Here is an 18,289-nt window from a genome sequence, read left to right on the forward strand (position 1 = left end):
AACAACATTGACCTCAAAGTCAATAACCTTTTCATTCAAATAGATCACCTCCTCTTGAAGAGCCCAACACTTGTTGGTCTTTTGGACATCAAAGCCTACCTTCGTCCTTTGTTTTGTAGAATTCGGAAGTTAGCTTACCAAAACAGATGGAGCTTTATGCCAACCCTAGTTTTTGTTCATCAACTTTTTGGCCGACCTCCGTACACAAGCCAACCAGACCATCCATCTCGATCGTCACCTTAGTTGCCTTCACTTAAATATTCTTGAATTTTTCCTCGGTTCCTTTTAGTTGTGACACCTCCAGATTTTCACTCGTCAGCTTCTAGTCGACCTTAAACACAAGCCAGCTCGACCGACCACCTTGATCTTCACCTTGGCCACTTTCATTTCTTTCTACTTAGGTGATTTCAAGAGAGGATAATAAAAGTGAGGACACATGCGAAAAAGATTAAGAATGATGTCATAAATACTTGAAGCGAGTGCTTGAAGTGAAGTAATGATATAAAAATATAGTATAAAAGCAAGTTAAAAGTCATCATCAGTTTAGCCAAAAGTAAGCAACAAGATCTACCAAAACCGATAACACCCAATAAAATTCGCCTAAAGTCGGCAACACCTAATTGAGTCTACCCAGGTCGAGAGCCTAGCGTAAAGCCTTCTTAAAGTCTACAAAATAAGACAGAATAATTATTCTTGCATAGTGGCTTTCAAATGAACTTGGTTGAGTGACCTATTTACAAGCAAGCTCGACAGAATGGCCAAACGACACACGAGCTCGGTCGAATGGCCCATTTACAGGTAAGCTTGGCCGGATGACCAATTTATATGCAAGCTCGATTGAATGGTCAAACGATATATGAGCTCGACCAAATGGCTCATTTCCAAGTAAACTCGGCCAAATGACTAATTTACATGCAAGTTTGATTGAATGACCAAACAACGTATGAGCTTAACCGAATGACAAATCCACCTGCAAGCTCGACTTAATGGTCAAATGATATATGAGCTTAATTGAATAGCCAATCATCATGTAAACTTTGCAAGTTGGTAGAGCCTCACCACAAGAACAATCACTAGCGTTCATTATATTAAATCAAACTTATGATACTATAAAACTTATATATATATATATATATATATATATATATATATATCAAGTCCAAATATGTTAAGTGACATGGCCAACAAGGATCATAACTAAATTTTGGTAGTTTTATTATAGCTTTTAATAATCATTAATGGATGACATGTGGTGATATTGTTTATTTAATCACACAAATGAGATAGAGTTCGAAAGTCATCATGTATTTCATTAGTAAAGATATTGTGAAATTCATACTTGTTATCCAACTTTCTTACTGACATACATTTCAACATTCAAGAAGATACGTTAAGATTATCTAATCCAATACATTCTAACACAATGTATGAAGTTCACACTCTGGTAATAACATATTACAACTTTTGTACTATTAAAATTCTAACATAATAAGAAATTGGGAATGAGTAAAGAGAAGAGAGGAAAGATATTTATATATTTTTTGCGTAATTCAAATTTTTGAAGGAAAGAACGCAGCATTTTAAAATCTATTTCCATTCAGTTTTGAGTTACTTCCAAAATTAGTTGGCTGAGAAATCTTGAAATCTTTCTTTACTAAATAAATAAACTAAGTTTTTGGTTGAGAGAAGTATAATACGAGGAGAGAAGTGAATTAAAAAATGAAATGAAATAGAGTAAACGAAATTTTCGGTTGAATTGAATAAAGTTGAAAGAGAGTAAAACAAAATAGATAAAGGTGCATGGTTTGAAGAAAAGAAAAGAAAAATGATCTTATAAAAGATTAATTTTTTACTCACGGGTCATTTTTTTAGTGTGTTTTTATTGTTAATCTTTTGTATTTCTCGTTCAGTTCATTATCTTTTCATTCTTTTATTCGCTAATTACTCATAAAAATATTAGATGAAAATACTTTATATATATATATATATATATATATATATATATATATATATATCCAAAGTATCGTCACAAATTAATTTGATTAAATTGTGAAATAAAGCTTAATAAATATAGCTTCTTCCAATAATTGAATACAATAATGCTTGAACAATTAATAGTTTATAAGTGGGTGCAAACTTACAAACCGGTTTTGTGAGGTTGAGTTAGGCTTAAAGTCCACTTCTAACATGGTATTAGAACCATAGTTAGAGCTTATGCTAGTGATATTTGTTATTTGCTAGACATATTGTTCCACCCACTATCGAGTCGCTATCGGATCACCGTTAAAAATGTCTAATCCCAAGCTCGAGATGTATATACCTCGGCGTGAGGGGTGTATGTTGAAAGTCCCACATCGACTAGAAATAAGGCCAATTCATAATTTATAAGTGGTGCAAACCTCACTCTACAAGCCGATTTTGTGAAATTGAGTTAGTCTTAAAGTCCCTTTCTAACAACTATATCTTTAATATTTTATTCTTCTTAGTATTTTAGTAAATTTATTTATTTTTCTTTTGTGAATCAAGCAAGGTATCCTCTTTTTCTTTTAAATCCAGTAACATCTCTTTTGCTCATTCTTATTGGAATTCCTTGTATGTCTTTCACTCATTTAGATCAAATGTAAATCAGAACTTTTCCACATAAAAAAATGTGAAAACCTGATCGCGATTAAATTATGTTTTAGCTTAAGAATGATTTTTATTTTACTTAAGCATTGGATTCTTTATGAAAATATCTTAACAAATTTACCAAAGAGAGAAGTACTTGAGAAATTATGTTTGTATAAAAGGTTTGTTGTTTTTAGGGATGATAACTGGAGTACTATTACCCGCTATCTACTCCATCCGAAAAGATCTGTATGATTATTTACCTATTATTTGTTGGGTATTTATGAAAAAATATCAGCATGAGGTGTGTGATTTTCCGATCATTGAATTTGTAGAGATCAATAACTAGTAAACAGAAATTAACCAGGTTGAAATGGTAACTGATAGCATAAATCAGATATAATAAGGATATTAATCAATTATTTCAGTTACTTTTTCAAGAACTATCAGCACATAGAGTTTGTTCCAGATGGGGTATTTCATAAACAGCGAGTGCAGCACGGTTTTACTTTCTAGTCTCTGAAATCTGAACTGCCACACTCGTTCAAACTAATGTCTTTTTCTTTCTCATAATTAATGGAGAAGTTGAAATTGAAACAAGGTTATATATATTTATGGTTTAAGAGGAATGGCAATACCCTTTGATGACACGAAGAAGATGGTGCTGCTGCGATGTTGTGTTAAGCAAGAATGAGTTGCAGGGCAACTCTCCTTTGGCGCGTCGAGAACAGAAACCGCACACACAAACTGATTAGGTTGTTGTTGGGAGACTCGAGTATGTGCCAAAGAAGAGATGCCCTGTAACTGCTTCGCTTATCTCAAACTTTACGTCCCGAATGAATAAGAATTTCTCTTCTCTTGTCTTGTTTGTGTATTTTTTTTATACTAAGTGAGACAGCTCTTGAGGCTTATTTATAGTGACCTGAAGAAGAAGCATATGCTGAAGCATATGCCACTGCCTGCTTTCTACGCATTCCATGCAAAGCATGGAAATCTTGTCTCTCAAAAACAACCTCAAATTCTTTCTCCAATGTTTACAGATTCTTATTAGATCGCTTTCTTTTTCCAGAATTCTCTATCCTTCCAGCCATGTTTGCCTCTGGAGAAGGATTTTAGGAATAACGTGGAAAGGGTTCACTGTTGGAGGTGTTGTCAATTGGTAGATGCTTTCTTACTTTAACGTATAAAAAACTGGCAACAATATTAATATCTCTTCCCTTATATGGAATATCCCATGTTATATTCTTCTCATTATTTTCCTTCTTTTTTTTTTCAGTGCTTTCAATTTCAAGTGACTCATTCTTCAAACCTACGATAGCAGTTTCAAAGGTTTACGTTTGTAGTGTCTCGAGAGTATTGCAGAGGCGTACACTATTATATCTCTTATATTTTATCCAACGACCACTTCTAATAATAAAATATTATATTCAGATTAAAAAATATAAATGTATATAATTTGTATAAAGATTTTCACGTATCAGGATCCTATTTTATTTAGTAAATTTCACTATACAGATTTTACTGATATTTTTAAATACTAAAAGCTCATTCCACTTCCTTATGTACCATAGAATGTGCAGCCTTTTTTAATCTTTGAATTCTTTGAGAATATATATCAATTGTTCTTTTACTAGTTAAATTATTGGTGATATATTGCTAAAATCTTGAGTTCCTCAATAGCCCGTCCATTAATACCACGCCAATCTGTCGAACCTTCCCTTTTGGAATTAGTATTGTTTGGAATTGTAAAAAAAAAGGAAAAGACAAATTGAACTAACAACTTACGTGTTTTATATTTTTCTTAAATTAAAATTAAAGATTCACTTGATAAAATATATAAAGCTAATGGTATTATAAAAATGAGTGCTGAATTGAGATAAAATTATGATTATTTTAATTGAAAACGTAAAAGAAAAAATACTGAAGATGTTGCAAGATATAACATCCATCGTGTAATAAAAATATACGAGAAGAAATGTTCTCCCTGCCTAGCTTAATTAACTTCTATGTGTTCATCAACTACAAGAATAATGATGATTTCTTATTTTTCTCATTGCTGGGCTGCCTCAGAAGCAACGTTGATGAAAAGATGAAATCAAAGAACAAACTATACAATTTATTGTTGTGTTTGATCCGCAGCAGTGGCACGAAGTCTCTGAGTGAGTATTTTAACTCCCATGTACCTGCCAAGCATCATAACAGTGGCCTGAGGATTAGTCCCAGGAGAGTAGTTAAAGGTGGAACCGTCGATAACGCGAAGTGCATCGACACCAAGAACCTTGTAGTCCCTGTCGACGACTTTTCCTACTTGGCAGCCTCCGTGGTAGTGCCAAATGGTCATCACCGTGTCTCTGCAGAACTGTTGGAGAGAGAGGGAGGAGTTGGTGTGTTTGGGCAGCAAGTTAACGGGGGAATTTGCAGTCATGTTCAAAAGCATGGCGAGTGGCATGTTGGGGTATCTGAAGGGAGCGAATGCCTTGGATTCGATTATCTTCTCCACCGTGCTAAGGCCCTGCACGCATCTCTCCAAGTCCAGGGGATCCTGGAAGTAGTTGAAGGTCACCGACGGGTTTTCATTTGGATCGCGGGTTCGGAGCTCCAAATGCCCGCTTGAAATCGGACCCATTATCTTCTCCAGGATGAACCCTCCTCTGAAGGCTGCTTGGTCCAGACCCTGCATCGCTTCTGTTGCCTTAGCAATGGCCTCTGGGGTCCTTTCTTTTGGCGGCACCCTCGACAGTTGACCAATCTGCGTCAACCAACTTATCCTTTTTATCTTCTCAAAAAATCTATTTCATTATTAAATTTGACTTTAACTTCAATATGTCAACTGCATCATCCACTCCATCAATTATTTTATACGTAATTTAATAATTATTACAAATTTCACCCTATAATTTAATATCATCGGGTTATTCTGATTAATTTTCATATAATATAGTTGTTTAATGTAAGTTATTCGTGGTTATACTAAGAAGTATATAATGGGAGTACCTTAGGGGAGAACATTCCGTAGTCCCTAGGGGAACCACCGGCGAAGTTTTCACCACTGGCAGCTTCAATGTAACTGCCAAAACTTGTAATGCCCACCACCTCAATGAGAGATATCTCCACCGGTTGAGGGGATGGGACGAAGATGGCGTTCATGGGGTTATCTGACATTCCCTGACCCACCAAAGGCTGGTCCAATGTTACACTGATGTTATGGGCCCGAAGGTGTTGTCTGGGCCCAACTCCACTCAACATAAGAAGTTGTGGGCTTCCAAGCGCACCGGCCGAAACAATGATCTCGCTCTTGGGATGACGATTCAGGTACGCCTTGTGTTTACGACCCAATGAATCTCTGAACACAACTCCATGCGCCATTGGTTTAGATCCATCTGCAATGAGTTAAATTGGTGAGTATTAATGGGTGGAGAAAAAGGAAATGAAGACGTGGAAGGGACCTTTGACTCTAAAGAGGATCCTGTGGACGGTGGCATGGAGAAGGAGGGTAATTGCAGAGGGGTTGGCATACTGCAAAAGATCAGCAGCGGTGTGTCTGAAGCCTTGGTGGTCAAAGATGGTGCCTCCTACCTTAGTCCCACCAATGTGATCATAACTGAAGCCATTATTAGGCACAACACCTATCTCAAGTAGCCCTTCCCGAACAGCTGACTGCCACTGCTTCACTTCTGGCTCAAACGCAACTACCTTCTCCACCCATTCGTACGACTCATTCACAGCCCTTCCATCCCACCCCGCTTCCCTACCCATAAACAAACAATCGATAATCCTTATCATATATAATATCAACGATAACAAAACAATGAGGTTGCGTATTGCCTCTACCTTGCATATTGAGGGCTGGCGCGAGTGTAAAAGCCAGCGTTCAAGCAGCTTCCGCCGCCGAGGACGCGGGCTCTTGAGTTGATGACGCCGTCTTCGGAGATGAAACGCTGAGCGGGAGAGGTGGGGGAGGTGTCGGAGAGGGCAGCACCGAAGGCTGCTAAGTTGGTGATGTTGGGGTTCCCGTAGGGCGAGCCACCGCGTTCAAGGAGCAACACGCTGTAATTCTGGGACAGTGTCGCAGCAAGAGGACAACCTGCTGTGCCGCCGCCAATTACGATGTAGTCGTAGTATGAGATGTCTGGTGCCGCCGTTGCATTGCGCATAAATGTGTAGTTGGGAACTGTAAATTCGTATCACCAACACCTCTTCGTTAGATTTCCCAAGAAATCTGAATCGCACTAGCAGTGTTTTCCCTTTCTAAGGTTTTGAAAATGGAAAGAATGATGAATGATGAAAAGAACCAAACAATTTAACTCTCACTAACAGTGTTTTCCCTTTCTTAGCTAGCTAGTACTGTGCACTCGGGAAAGTGCTTAAGGTTTGTCTAAGTGAAGTAAATGGATGGTGTAGATAAATGTTACCGAATTTGGTATATATAAGCATTGTCACACGATTAATTAGTTGCATAGCTAAATATAAACAAAATATAATAAATAATATTAATTAAGTTAATTTAATTTTTATTTTATATCATTTTTTTCTAAACTATTCTTAAATAATATTATGAAGGATACAACTCCCATTTAAATAATAACATTAAATAATATTGAATTATATGTAACTTGATTAAATTTGGATAGTTTTTACATTAAGATAAGAAGTGTCAAACAGAAAATTTTCCCCGATCAATCCATTTTGTTAAGATTTCATATTAAATGTCAAGAATTGAAATAAATAATTTATAATATTTTGAAATAATGCATGTTCAGAATTTGTTAATACCTAATAAATATATATTATTTAAAATCTAATCTTAGTATACTTACATATTATATATATATATATATATATATATATATATATATATATATATATATATATATATATATATATATATATGTATGTGTGTGTTATAAATCAATCAAATGAACTATAAAACCAATTAGAACACACAATTTTAATGTGAAATTTATTATTAGAAATACATTCTAATTACAAGTTCAAAGATCAATTATATTTAGCTTTAAAGTAATGACAGGAGTATGCCATCATGGATTTTTTATTCGTAATAAAGAAGGCGAATTAACTTAACAAAAATGATAATTTCAAAACCTAAAAAGATAAAGCAACTACTTTACCACTCATTTTAATAACATGATAATACATATTAGTATTTTCAAATAATAAATAAAAAAATAAAAAAAAAATGAATATAACAATCATCAAGTGAATGTTTTTTTTTTTAAAGTATCACCTCCCTGACTTAATTACCGTAATATTATAAATGTAATTAGAGTTAGAGAGTTCCAATGTGTGGACCAAATTGATGATTATTTAATGTGAAGGAAAAACTTAGTTGAAGTTTCCTTTTCATCACTTTCGTTCTCATCGAGCTGTGACAATGCAAAATGTTTCCCCTGTTTTTTCTCGTCATTTTCTGTCACCGCATTAAAAGGACAACAGATAAAGAAAAACATGGGTCACAGTATTGCTGGCATTTGAAAATCAAAATCAATCTCAGAGGCTGAGTACCCCAAAGCTCAAGGGCATTCTTCAACTGCCCTATTTAATTAGGACATCTTTCACACGAATAGATAACTTTTCTTTAAAGTTTGTCATACCCCCTTCCCCAAATAAAAGATGCATAGACATTTTACATATTCTGTTGTTGATTGGTAATTTTAATATACTCGTTTATAACTCGCATAATTAATGCTTAAACAGTAGTTAAAAGTTAACTATGAATGCATACTTTCTTTACATATTAAAAGTATTTGACAGTTAGTAATCGGAAATTAATTCTCTTGAAATGTTGAAATAGTTGGTTAAAAAAAGTATTTGTTTTACCAAAATTAAGGGAATCTCCTACCCAAGACTGATAATATCTAAGAAGAATGGCTCAAGACTTTTCCATTAGGAGATGAAACAGAAGAAAATGGAGCATTGTGTTCCATTTTCTTGTGTCTCATTTATTTGAGTGGACCAAAATGAATGAGCATCTAGTTCGTTATTCAAGAGATTGAAAGAACTGCAAACTGAGTTGAGTTTTGTTAGTTGAGAGAAGAGTGTTTGGTTTACCTATGTTTGATGGTCCTACTTAGCTAATGAGTAGACATGTGGTGGTTAGTTGAGAGAATTTACCTTTATTTTCTCCTTCTTGCAATTATTACACTTCCTTAACAGGTTAGCAAGGACACACCACTGATGTGGTGAAATTCTATTCTGGCTCTATACTTTCGTATTAATTAATGACAAAATGTATCAAAACTGAGTCACAAACCAAATTCTACCCTATCCATTCTTACCAGATTACCCTGTTAAACAAGCTTCAGTTTGGAAAGAAATATTTTCTAGTTTGATTAATCTTCCTCATTCAACCAACCGTAATTTTACAAACCAAACTCAACCCAATAGTTCAAACTTTCGAACCATTTTCTAGTTCGGTCCAGTTTGAGTGAATCGCTTTCTTGTTTTGTTTGGTTCGGTTTTCATCAGAAGCTACCCAATTAACAGAAAGTGTCCCACACTCCGCACAACGCCACAGATATTATATAGCTTTGCCTATCAAAAGGTTTAGCTAATGGTTATAAGGAACCAAAATCATGTTTTAATATTGTCTGTAATTACTTCCAACACATGTGTCCTAAAAATCATGTGCGTAATGCATTAGAAATCACAGTGAAATCTATTAATCATACTTTCAAACAAAAAAAAAATTATACTTTTAAATTGTCTTGATACTCAACCTAAAAAGCTAACATAGATGTTAAACCATTAACTCTCAAGCATGAAGATGAGTGTTTTATCAGCACAGATGCAGTTCATTTGGAGTAAAACCCTGCAAAATTTGACCGATCTACACAAGTATATGATAATACATTTGAATAAGACAAGAAAAAGAAGAATGACCTTTTTGGGAAGCACAGAGTGGAGCTGAGAAAAGAATCGAAGAAAGAACAGCAAAAAAGAAGGTGGAGCAGCAAAGAGCCATTGCAGAGTTGTGAGGCAGAAGAAGTTGAAGTGAAGTGATGAAGTAATGAAGTAATGAAGTAATGAAGTGAGGTTATTAAATGGTATTTATAGAGTTGAAAGTGGAATAATCTCAACGATCATGACGGCCATATTTGAGCAATATAAAGATTACTAGCTGTTTTGGTCGCGGAAAACTGAGATTAATTCGAATTAGTCATATGTGTGGGGACGTGATAAATAAATAGTGAAGAAAATGCAGAGAATTTGAAGAGGCATCATTCAAAATTAGCTTCCCATGTCCCCGGCTTGCAAATATATAGTAGTGGTTGCCACCAATCCAAAACTCTACAGCAAACACACGATTTATGGGAAGACAGTTGGCCTTTTTTATTGCACCTAATAACTGCCACTGTCCCTTCATCTTCTTCTTCTTTCATGCTTATCACTTTCTTTTAGTTTCCACACTTTTTTTGTTGTACGAAATACAAAAAAAAAGGTGCACAAAGAAAATTAAATAAAACAAGGTAAAAAGTGTGCTGGATAGTGTGCCAATACTTTTATATTAACACTAGTTAAAGCTATCTTTTAAACCAAAATTTATTAAAACATTTAACTGACAAAAAAATATTAAATATGTTTTCATATAACTCTTATAATTACAGTTTTTTTTTTCTCTTTAAATGACGATGTAATACATAAAATATCATATTATTACAATACATACATGATATGTGTCCTATCCAGATGATATTTCATCTACCATGATGAAATCCTAGTAATAAAAATAAAATTGAATATTTTACTAATACAGGTAGTGTATTTAAGTTTCTAATTCATTTTAATTATAAATATATCACAATTGTACTTTTTTATTATTAATATATTATAAATATAAAATATTTGTTGATGTGCAATATACAAGGTTAATTATTAACTGAAAGACCATTAGATGTGAATCAAACTAAACGATTGAAACGTTACAAACACAAAACAATTAAGCAAAATAAACAAATTCTAATATTATCTTATTTAAAGGCTAAATCACAATTAGTTATGTTTAAATAATAATTAGATCCATCTTAATAAAATATTCATTATAAAGTCCATAAATAGTAATTCGAGAAAAGAAGATAAATTACACATTATGTATCCTTATAATTTGAACCAAGTTAACCTTAATATCAGAAGTTTTTTAACATATATCACTGATCGATATTGACAAATAGGATTTGAATTTGAGAACGATTAATTCGAAATCATCCATTAAAAAAAATTATTCAACACACTAAAAGAGTTGACTTTATTGATGATTAGCTTTCATTAAAAAAATTTAATTGATTAGACTAACTTATATATATATATATATATATATATATATATATATATATATATATATATATATATATATATATATTGAATGTATTTTCTATAAAACTTAAATTCGAATCATTATTTAGTAGATCCCAAGTTTAATTTAATGTTGGTTACGGTCATTACAGCAAGACTTCATTTAACGACTTTTATTACGTTATAATGACAAAATAACAGGGAATTAGTGATGTATGTAAATATTTTAAAGCATTGGAAAGTACGTAATGCAGACATTATATTTAAAGTAACAATTCTTTCTTTTGAATCAATTGAAACAACGATACTCGATTATTCGCAAACCCAATTTTCTAACATTGATCGTAAATTAAGATAAAAGTCTTGTTATTAAATTAAACTGCTTTATTTTTTAAAAATTCAATGATAAATAGCAAATGATTAAAATATATTTATAGATAAAAATGAATAAAATAATATTTTATAAGAGGATTTGGAGGCGTAGCAAAACATAAATTGAGGACAGCTTTTATGGAAATACTTGGTCCACACATCTCACCAATTCCTTCTGTGGGGATGAACTCATGGTATTCACGAGATTCAATTTTCAGTTTCTTCAATAAAGGAGCTTTCACATAATTTCTATTCAAAGAAACAATAAATTCTTTAATGGACACAAATGAATACGGTTGGAGATGCCAGCAAGGGCTACTGAAATTAATTGCACAATAATACCATATCTTATTTTTGCGGCGATTCAATGCCCTTTATAAAATGACTCATGTACTTGTAAGGTTAAAACCTGTTTTTGTTGAGTTTGGTTTGGAAAATCACATGATAAAAAATTCATTTTGAAACAGGTGGGATTCACTTACAACATTTGATGAAGACATGTTTTTACTCACTTAGGTAATTTGGTAGAGTTGATGTTTATTGGAATTCGTTTTGCATATCCAAAATATAAACAAATATGTATTAGATTTGGAGTTGGTGGAGGAGTAGCTTTACTCATCTATGAACACGTTATTTAAGAACAATTATTATTATGTTTCAATCTTCTTATGCTCACTTTACGTGTCAAGAATTTCAATCCAATAAGGTATAATTTAATAATTTACTTTAATAAGAATTTCGATTAGAGATAATTAGTAATTTAGCTAAACAAATTCTTAGATGTAAATTGGAACACAACTTTTACACTTTGTTACTTGAATGGATTTAGGGAGAGTGATTGAACGAATTTGAGAGAATTTGAAGATAAATTTTTTATTCTTTATAAGTGGATTTTGGAGGTAAGTAAGAGTGAATTTGGAAGTAAATTTTTTTAATCTATCATATCAATCAAATTCTACACTAATTTTCACAAACTTTACTTTCAAATTCACACTCATTTACCTCAAAAATCCACTCAAATAAACAACAAAAAATTTACCTTTGAATCCTCTCAAATCCATTAAATCACTCTCCTCCAAATCCATTCAAGTGAACATACAGTTAGTGTAACACAATTTTTGGCGCTTTAATCAAGAAAAGTTCTGAAAATAATTTAGTGTTCTAGTACACAACAAACTTTTTAATGCTTTAATAATGAAAAAAAAAAGAGCAACAGGGAACTTGTCTTCCTTTGCATTTAGTTTGAGCCAATTGGCAGCATTGCTAAATCTCCCCATGTATACATGGCCAATGCCTTTTGGCTCTATAACATAATCAAATGACTTAGTACCACTGTTGAATGTCAAGCAGTAACATGATTCTTTGTCTTGTTCTTGCATGGACGCACTGATAATAGCAAGATCTCTGGCTGTAAGACAATGACAAGAATAATAACAACACCATACTATTAGGATTAGTCAATAACTAAATTATCAAGTATCTTATTCACCATGATAATTCTTTTAATAATTTATGGATCTCCAAAATGCCAAACTTTTTTTTTCCTCGTTGCACATTACGATTGAAAATGATTACGCATCCAAAATGAATCGGGAACATGACTTCAAAACCGATAGACCTGACCAAAACATTTGTAATTGTTGTCGTAGATAACTATGCACACCAACACAACAGTACTAGATATCAGACCATACCATTTTTGAAAAACGAACTTCTGGAACATATTACTCGTTATAAGACACCACAGCTGAGTAAATTATGAATAAGTGATATTTAGTTACCGAATAAATTAATTATATTGATGAATTGCCATAATGCTTGAAGTATGAACTTACTTCCTAAAACTCATTTAGATCTTTGAACAAAACTAAAGTGCACGTTTATCAAGGAGAGATGCATTAGGAAAATACAATATCAATGAAACTTATTTATAATGTTAAGATAATGGATTAATAGATCTTAATCTTTATATGATGCAATATCAATGAAATCTCAGTTTAACCATATAAAGAATTGACATTGCCTACTACTCAAAATCTTAAGGTGATAATGAATTTTTATTTTTATTTTTTATTTTTTTAATGTAAAACTTAGACTCATTTTAACCTAAATAAAGTAAAAAATACAAAATAAATATGACTTTGTTTGTATTAAGTATGTGTTCAAGAAAGTAGAAAATACATTCTTGAAGGAAAACATATTTTTAAGTATTGTCCTGAGCCCATCATTCATACTGACCTTTAGTTGATTTATGGGCTTAGACATATCTGGAGGCCCTTTAGTTTGAGTTGGCCTATTTTCCGTATCAAGCCTTACCTGATAAGATAAATTTTCATTCCAACTTGACTTGTTCTGTTATCATTTGAGTTTCTTCTGTATTGAAAATATTTATAAAATCTCAAAACTAAGAGTAAGAAATGGTATGTAGTAACTGACTAAAACTGTACGAATGTGTGAAATCAATATAACCTGTCCATAACTAATTTTATAATACGGTTTCTACTCTTTTATTTGAATCTGTAACAATTTTCTACCTACTTAACTTTTCAAGTCAAAAACATTTAATGTGATGAAGTTAATTAAAATATTCTAATAAATATAAATAAAAATATATTTATCAATAATCAGAATATAAACTTTACAATTAGTATCCTAAAATATTAAAATGTAATGAATATTATTTTAATTTATTATTCTTAATACAAAATGTACATTATTCTATCAACCATAGATTGGATGGTCAGTCATAGTTTGATTCCTTTAGCAAACTACCAATAAATTCCGTCAACATCAATCAAACTGCTTAGTCATGAATTAGCATATTAACATTAATGTTAATCAACTTAAAGGTGAAATGTCATTATTTACCATTGAACTAGTGACTAGTTAAATAAATAGATAAGTAACTCACATTTGCTATTACATTAATTACTAACGGTTAAAGTTGAGTTGACTTTAACATCTTCTGCAACACTATTCTGCATTACTTAAAATTTTTGACAACATTCAGACTTTAAACACACAATTTAATTAAATCATTAACGTTAATCTCATACTCAAAACACGAAATATTTTACATTTACTTAATACTATTTTCTTTTATCTTAATGCGTTGTTGATTAATGGGTTTCATATAAGTAATCTATACAACATTTTGTATTTTAAAGTTTTTTTTTTTCAGAATTGTGTAAAAATACAAGTCCTCAAAATGTTGATAGGTAATTAAGTTTATAAGAGCTCATGTGTTCGGAGAAGATGAATTTAATTTTTTTTCCCAAGTCCTAATAAATACTAGAAGCCAAAGCGATATAGGCAGGATATTGGGGAAGAAAAACATGGTAAGTAAAAGCAAAAATTTTCCCTAATTGTTCCAAAATTTAGAGTCTCGTATCCCCGAGACAGGGAGAAGAGACGAATACAATCGATGTAAAAGGAAAAAGAAACAATGGAAAAAGGTAATCGGCAGCATGTTATCTCAGTGGCTGGCACGTATCATAAGATCAAGCACTGACTCATTAACCAGAATTGTCAAGACTTCGTTTGCCAGGTCCCCACCCAATTGTTGTATTTCTTGATCATAGTTTTTCCACCCTTCACATCTGTCCATCTCCCTAACATACACAGACCTTCGTCCTTGTTCTTCCCAATCCAAATACAGTTCTTGGGGTCGCCCGTTTATCCAATCCTCTGCTACCTTGCAAAGGTGAAGCTTTTTTGACAGATCAATTTCTTTACATTCTCCAACACTCTTCTTGAAGTAATCAAACAGCAGGTTCTCTGCCTTAAGTATCAAAGTGTTCTGTGGATTTGATCCTTTAACGAAGTTGAGAAGATTTCGAGCGTTCTCCTCAATGTCGTGATTGCTTGCAGGACGCAAGTTATTTCGAGTACGCGCTGCTGGCACTACTACGCGGGAACGTTGTTTTGTAGAATGCTTGAGTGTTTCATCCCCCGCCTCTAACCGCGCGAACCTTTTCTCTAAAACCACCGGCTCCGGTGAAGCCACACTTTCTAAATGGCATCTTTCGTGCATATGCTTGTGTTTCCTTCCTGTATTTTGTTCACTTGTCAGAAAAGAAAAAACAAAAACAGTGGAAGAATGGCATCGAAGTTTATGACATTTTTTTTTGTCGAAAGAAAGACATTACCTTCCGTGATGGAAACAACAGAGGAAGTGGATCTGAAACGACGCTTGTAAATCTCTTCTTCATCTACAAATGGACAATCTAGTATCGATACAGGACTAAACTGTTCTTTCTCATTTGCCCAGTATTCCTGTTTCACAAGATCCATTTCGCTAATCAGTCTCGTTTTCATTATCAAAGCTTTTTTAGATACAACTGACAGTTTTATTAATGCTGGAATTCTGACAATAGGAGTGGATGGGCACATAATCAATTCTGTACTATAATTTAGTTGGATTCATTCAAGAGTTTAACTTTAATAGAGTATTATTACCAAATTTATGAAGTGGTATCAAAATACTCAAACTTTACCCAAAACGTTCAACTTTTCTTCAAATGCTTTATCAATTTATTATTTAGAGATGCGGACAGAAGTTTCAACAATGCTTCAAATACAAACGCTTTATTTTAAGGATATCTATATAAACTACAATACTTTAATTAGCTTATATTTAATTGCTGTTGTGTTCGTTTTATTTTTCAAATACCTTAATTCCATTAAGATCGAGACTAAGTTGTTCTCAGGTTACCCCTCTAAGATTTATATTTATTCATTTTTAGTTTTGAAATAAAAGAATTGTTAATTTACTTTTAGTTTTTAAGTCTTACAAAATATTTGGTTACAAAAAATATTTGGATGGTGAATATGAGCTACCCTTGTTAACCAGTGTTCTTACTTTAAAAAAATCATTAAACTTTAAAATACTTAAAATGTTTAATAATGAAATATATGTATATATAGTAGTATTAAATGGTTGTGAATTATTGGAAGGAGGAAGTCAAAATGGAGTAAACTTAGGGCATAGACCCAACCCTACTAGTTCTCGTGCCGCAACGCACTGAAATTTATAATTTAAAAAAGCAAAGCAGTGTATCCTTAGCCGCCGTCCTGAAAATGACAAGATTAGGTGAAACCCAACTTCCCAAACTATCACCTATTTGGACTGAATAAACCAACGGTTAAGGACTTTCAAACAATATTTTATTTAATAAACTACTCCATACTATTATTTCATTTAATCACAATTTTTAATAAAAAAATCGTAGTGAGTTTCAGCGCCGCGGAAGGCGCTTACGCAGACCTCACATCTTCTCGTGAATAATTAAACGTTTAATTATCCCCACTCTACACGTGCAAATCACTGCTACAAGCTGTGTTTAGTACAGGGAATCGGATTCTCCATTACAGTTTAGACAAAAATATATATTACTTATACTTATTTATTAAAAACTAGTAATCAAAGATCATAGTAATATAGAACACATGCACATGAACATTATAAACTCAAATTAATTAAAAGCTGATATGTATTTTTCTTCCCGGATCTGACTAGTTTGAAGTTTGAACATTTTTAGTTTTCTAAACAATATATATATATATATATATATATATATATATATATATATATATATATATAAAAGTTAAAGAAAAGGATAGTGAAAGAATCGAAAGTTGGAAATTAGAGTAGTACTTACCTTGGTTACCACTTCTTCTTCTACCTTGTGACGTCGTGGTGTATACTCTTTGGTTGTCTCAAGCAGGAGGTAGTTTTCGTTGGAGCTCTCAGAGGAAGCAGCGGTAGATGCAAACGTGAATTCACTCTCTCCCCAACTGTTACTGCCACAACCAGAAGAAGTGGTGAAACTCGGGGCAGCTAATGCAGTATACTCAACGAACGACGTCGCTTTATGATGTTCCTGATCCAGCATAATGAGTTCCCGGAAAGATGTCCTCCTCCGCGGCACGCCCTGTTGGCTTCCCTCTTCCCTCACCACTGCTGCTTTTTTCCAGAAGCTTCTACTCAACAGCTTCCTCGAGAGGCTTCTACAGAGAACGCCACCTCTCTTCGCTCTACCACCCTTTTGTGACGTCGGAAGCGATTTTATCGCGTTGATTACGGCCACGGAAGCCCTCTGCAGAGCCGACACGGATGATCGTCGACGTCGAGGTAGTGTGTTCCTTGTTTTGCGTTGGAGTCGGAGATCTTTCTCAACGAAGAATCCCACGGTGGTGCAGCATCGTCGGCGCGGCAACGATTTAAAACCGTTGGATGAACAGGAACCGAGGTCGTCCCTGAGGTAGTCCTTGAGCAAAAGGGGACGTTTTGGGGGATGCTTGGTAGTGTGCATTAGAGAATTATTAGAGAAAGGTTTGGCAGCAGCGAAAGCCATGTGATCGTAGTTGAAGAAAAAGAAGGTAGGGTGGAGAAATATAGAGAGAGTTTAGGGAGTATATATATATATATATATATATATATATATATATATATATATATATATATATATATATATATATATATATATATATATTGTTAAAGAAGTTGTGAGTGGGGAAAGACAAGAGAAGGTTCGGCGGTGAAGATCTCAAAACTTAACAGTCTGTGAGATGAATAAAATAAGAGTGTGTGGGAAGGAGACAAATTTTGAGATGTATTGAAGTATGAAGCGTGCGATGAAACTATAAGACAATGAAGTTTAAGTGGAGATACAAGAAAGAAGAAGCTTGGATGCTTCTTAACTAAAATTTGAATCTCAAGAGGGAATACTTTATTAATATTGCCTCAATTTGAAGTTTGTTGTGTAATGAGTTATTTTAGATAAACAAATACACACTGCATACTTTGGACTGTAAATAGACCTGTAGTTGACTATTTATGAATTTCTCTCCACGCGCTTAGGCACGTGCCACGTGTTTGTGATCCTCCTGTTGACTTACCGCTTCCGACACTAATCTCCTCATCCTTTTCTTACTATTTGCTTTCAACTCCATTTTTATGTATAAAAGCATTTTCCACATTTCAAAAGTTGGCAAATGT

The 18,289-nt window shown here is 33.2% G+C and overlaps 2 protein-coding genes across 2 annotated transcripts; both read right to left on the reverse strand.

Annotated features, from left to right (window-relative positions):
• Nucleotides 1-4,541: 4,541 nt before the first annotated feature.
• LOC124828911 (protein HOTHEAD-like) lies at nt 4,542-9,823 on the reverse strand. Its single transcript, XM_047302304.2, has 5 exons — nt 9,508-9,823; nt 6,439-6,778; nt 6,054-6,355; nt 5,602-5,987; nt 4,542-5,356 (listed from the first exon to the last, which is right to left on the reverse strand). The coding sequence occupies exons 1-5, from the start codon at nt 9,587-9,589 to the stop codon at nt 4,724-4,726; spliced, it is 1,743 nt and encodes a 580-aa protein (XP_047158260.1). The 5' UTR covers nt 9,590-9,823; the 3' UTR covers nt 4,542-4,723.
• A 4,805-nt stretch (nt 9,824-14,628) lies between these two features.
• LOC124828956 (uncharacterized) lies at nt 14,629-17,664 on the reverse strand. Its single transcript, XM_088115115.1, has 3 exons — nt 16,950-17,664; nt 15,438-15,564; nt 14,629-15,339 (listed from the first exon to the last, which is right to left on the reverse strand). The coding sequence occupies exons 1-3, from the start codon at nt 17,643-17,645 to the stop codon at nt 14,765-14,767; spliced, it is 1,398 nt and encodes a 465-aa protein (XP_087971241.1). The 5' UTR covers nt 17,646-17,664; the 3' UTR covers nt 14,629-14,764.
• Nucleotides 17,665-18,289: the final 625 nt, after the last annotated feature.

The sequence above is a fragment of the Vigna umbellata genome, chromosome 1 (assembly GCF_029865625.1).
Source record: "Vigna umbellata cultivar VRB3 chromosome 1, Vumbellata_1.0, whole genome shotgun sequence".
Classification (NCBI taxonomy): Eukaryota; Viridiplantae; Streptophyta; class Magnoliopsida; order Fabales; family Fabaceae; genus Vigna; species Vigna umbellata.

Coding starts and splice junctions, on each gene's coding strand:
- LOC124828911 (XM_047302304.2), bottom strand. CDS start 9,589: ATGGCTCTTTGCTGCTCCACCTTCTTTTTTGCTGTTCTTTCTTCGATT. Junction 6,356..6,438: donor GCCAGCCCTCAATATGCAAG/GTAGAGGCAATA, acceptor GTTTATGGGTAG/GGAAGCGGGGTGGGATGGAA. Junction 5,988..6,053: donor GATCCTCTTTAGAGTCAAAG/GTCCCTTCCACG, acceptor AACTCATTGCAG/ATGGATCTAAACCAATGGCG.
- LOC124828956 (XM_088115115.1), bottom strand. CDS start 17,645: ATGGCTTTCGCTGCTGCCAAACCTTTCTCTAATAATTCTCTAATGCAC. Junction 15,565..16,949: donor AAGAAGAAGTGGTAACCAAG/GTAAGTACTACT, acceptor CTTGTGAAACAG/GAATACTGGGCAAATGAGAA. Junction 15,340..15,437: donor TGTTGTTTCCATCACGGAAG/GTAATGTCTTTC, acceptor AACAAAATACAG/GAAGGAAACACAAGCATATG.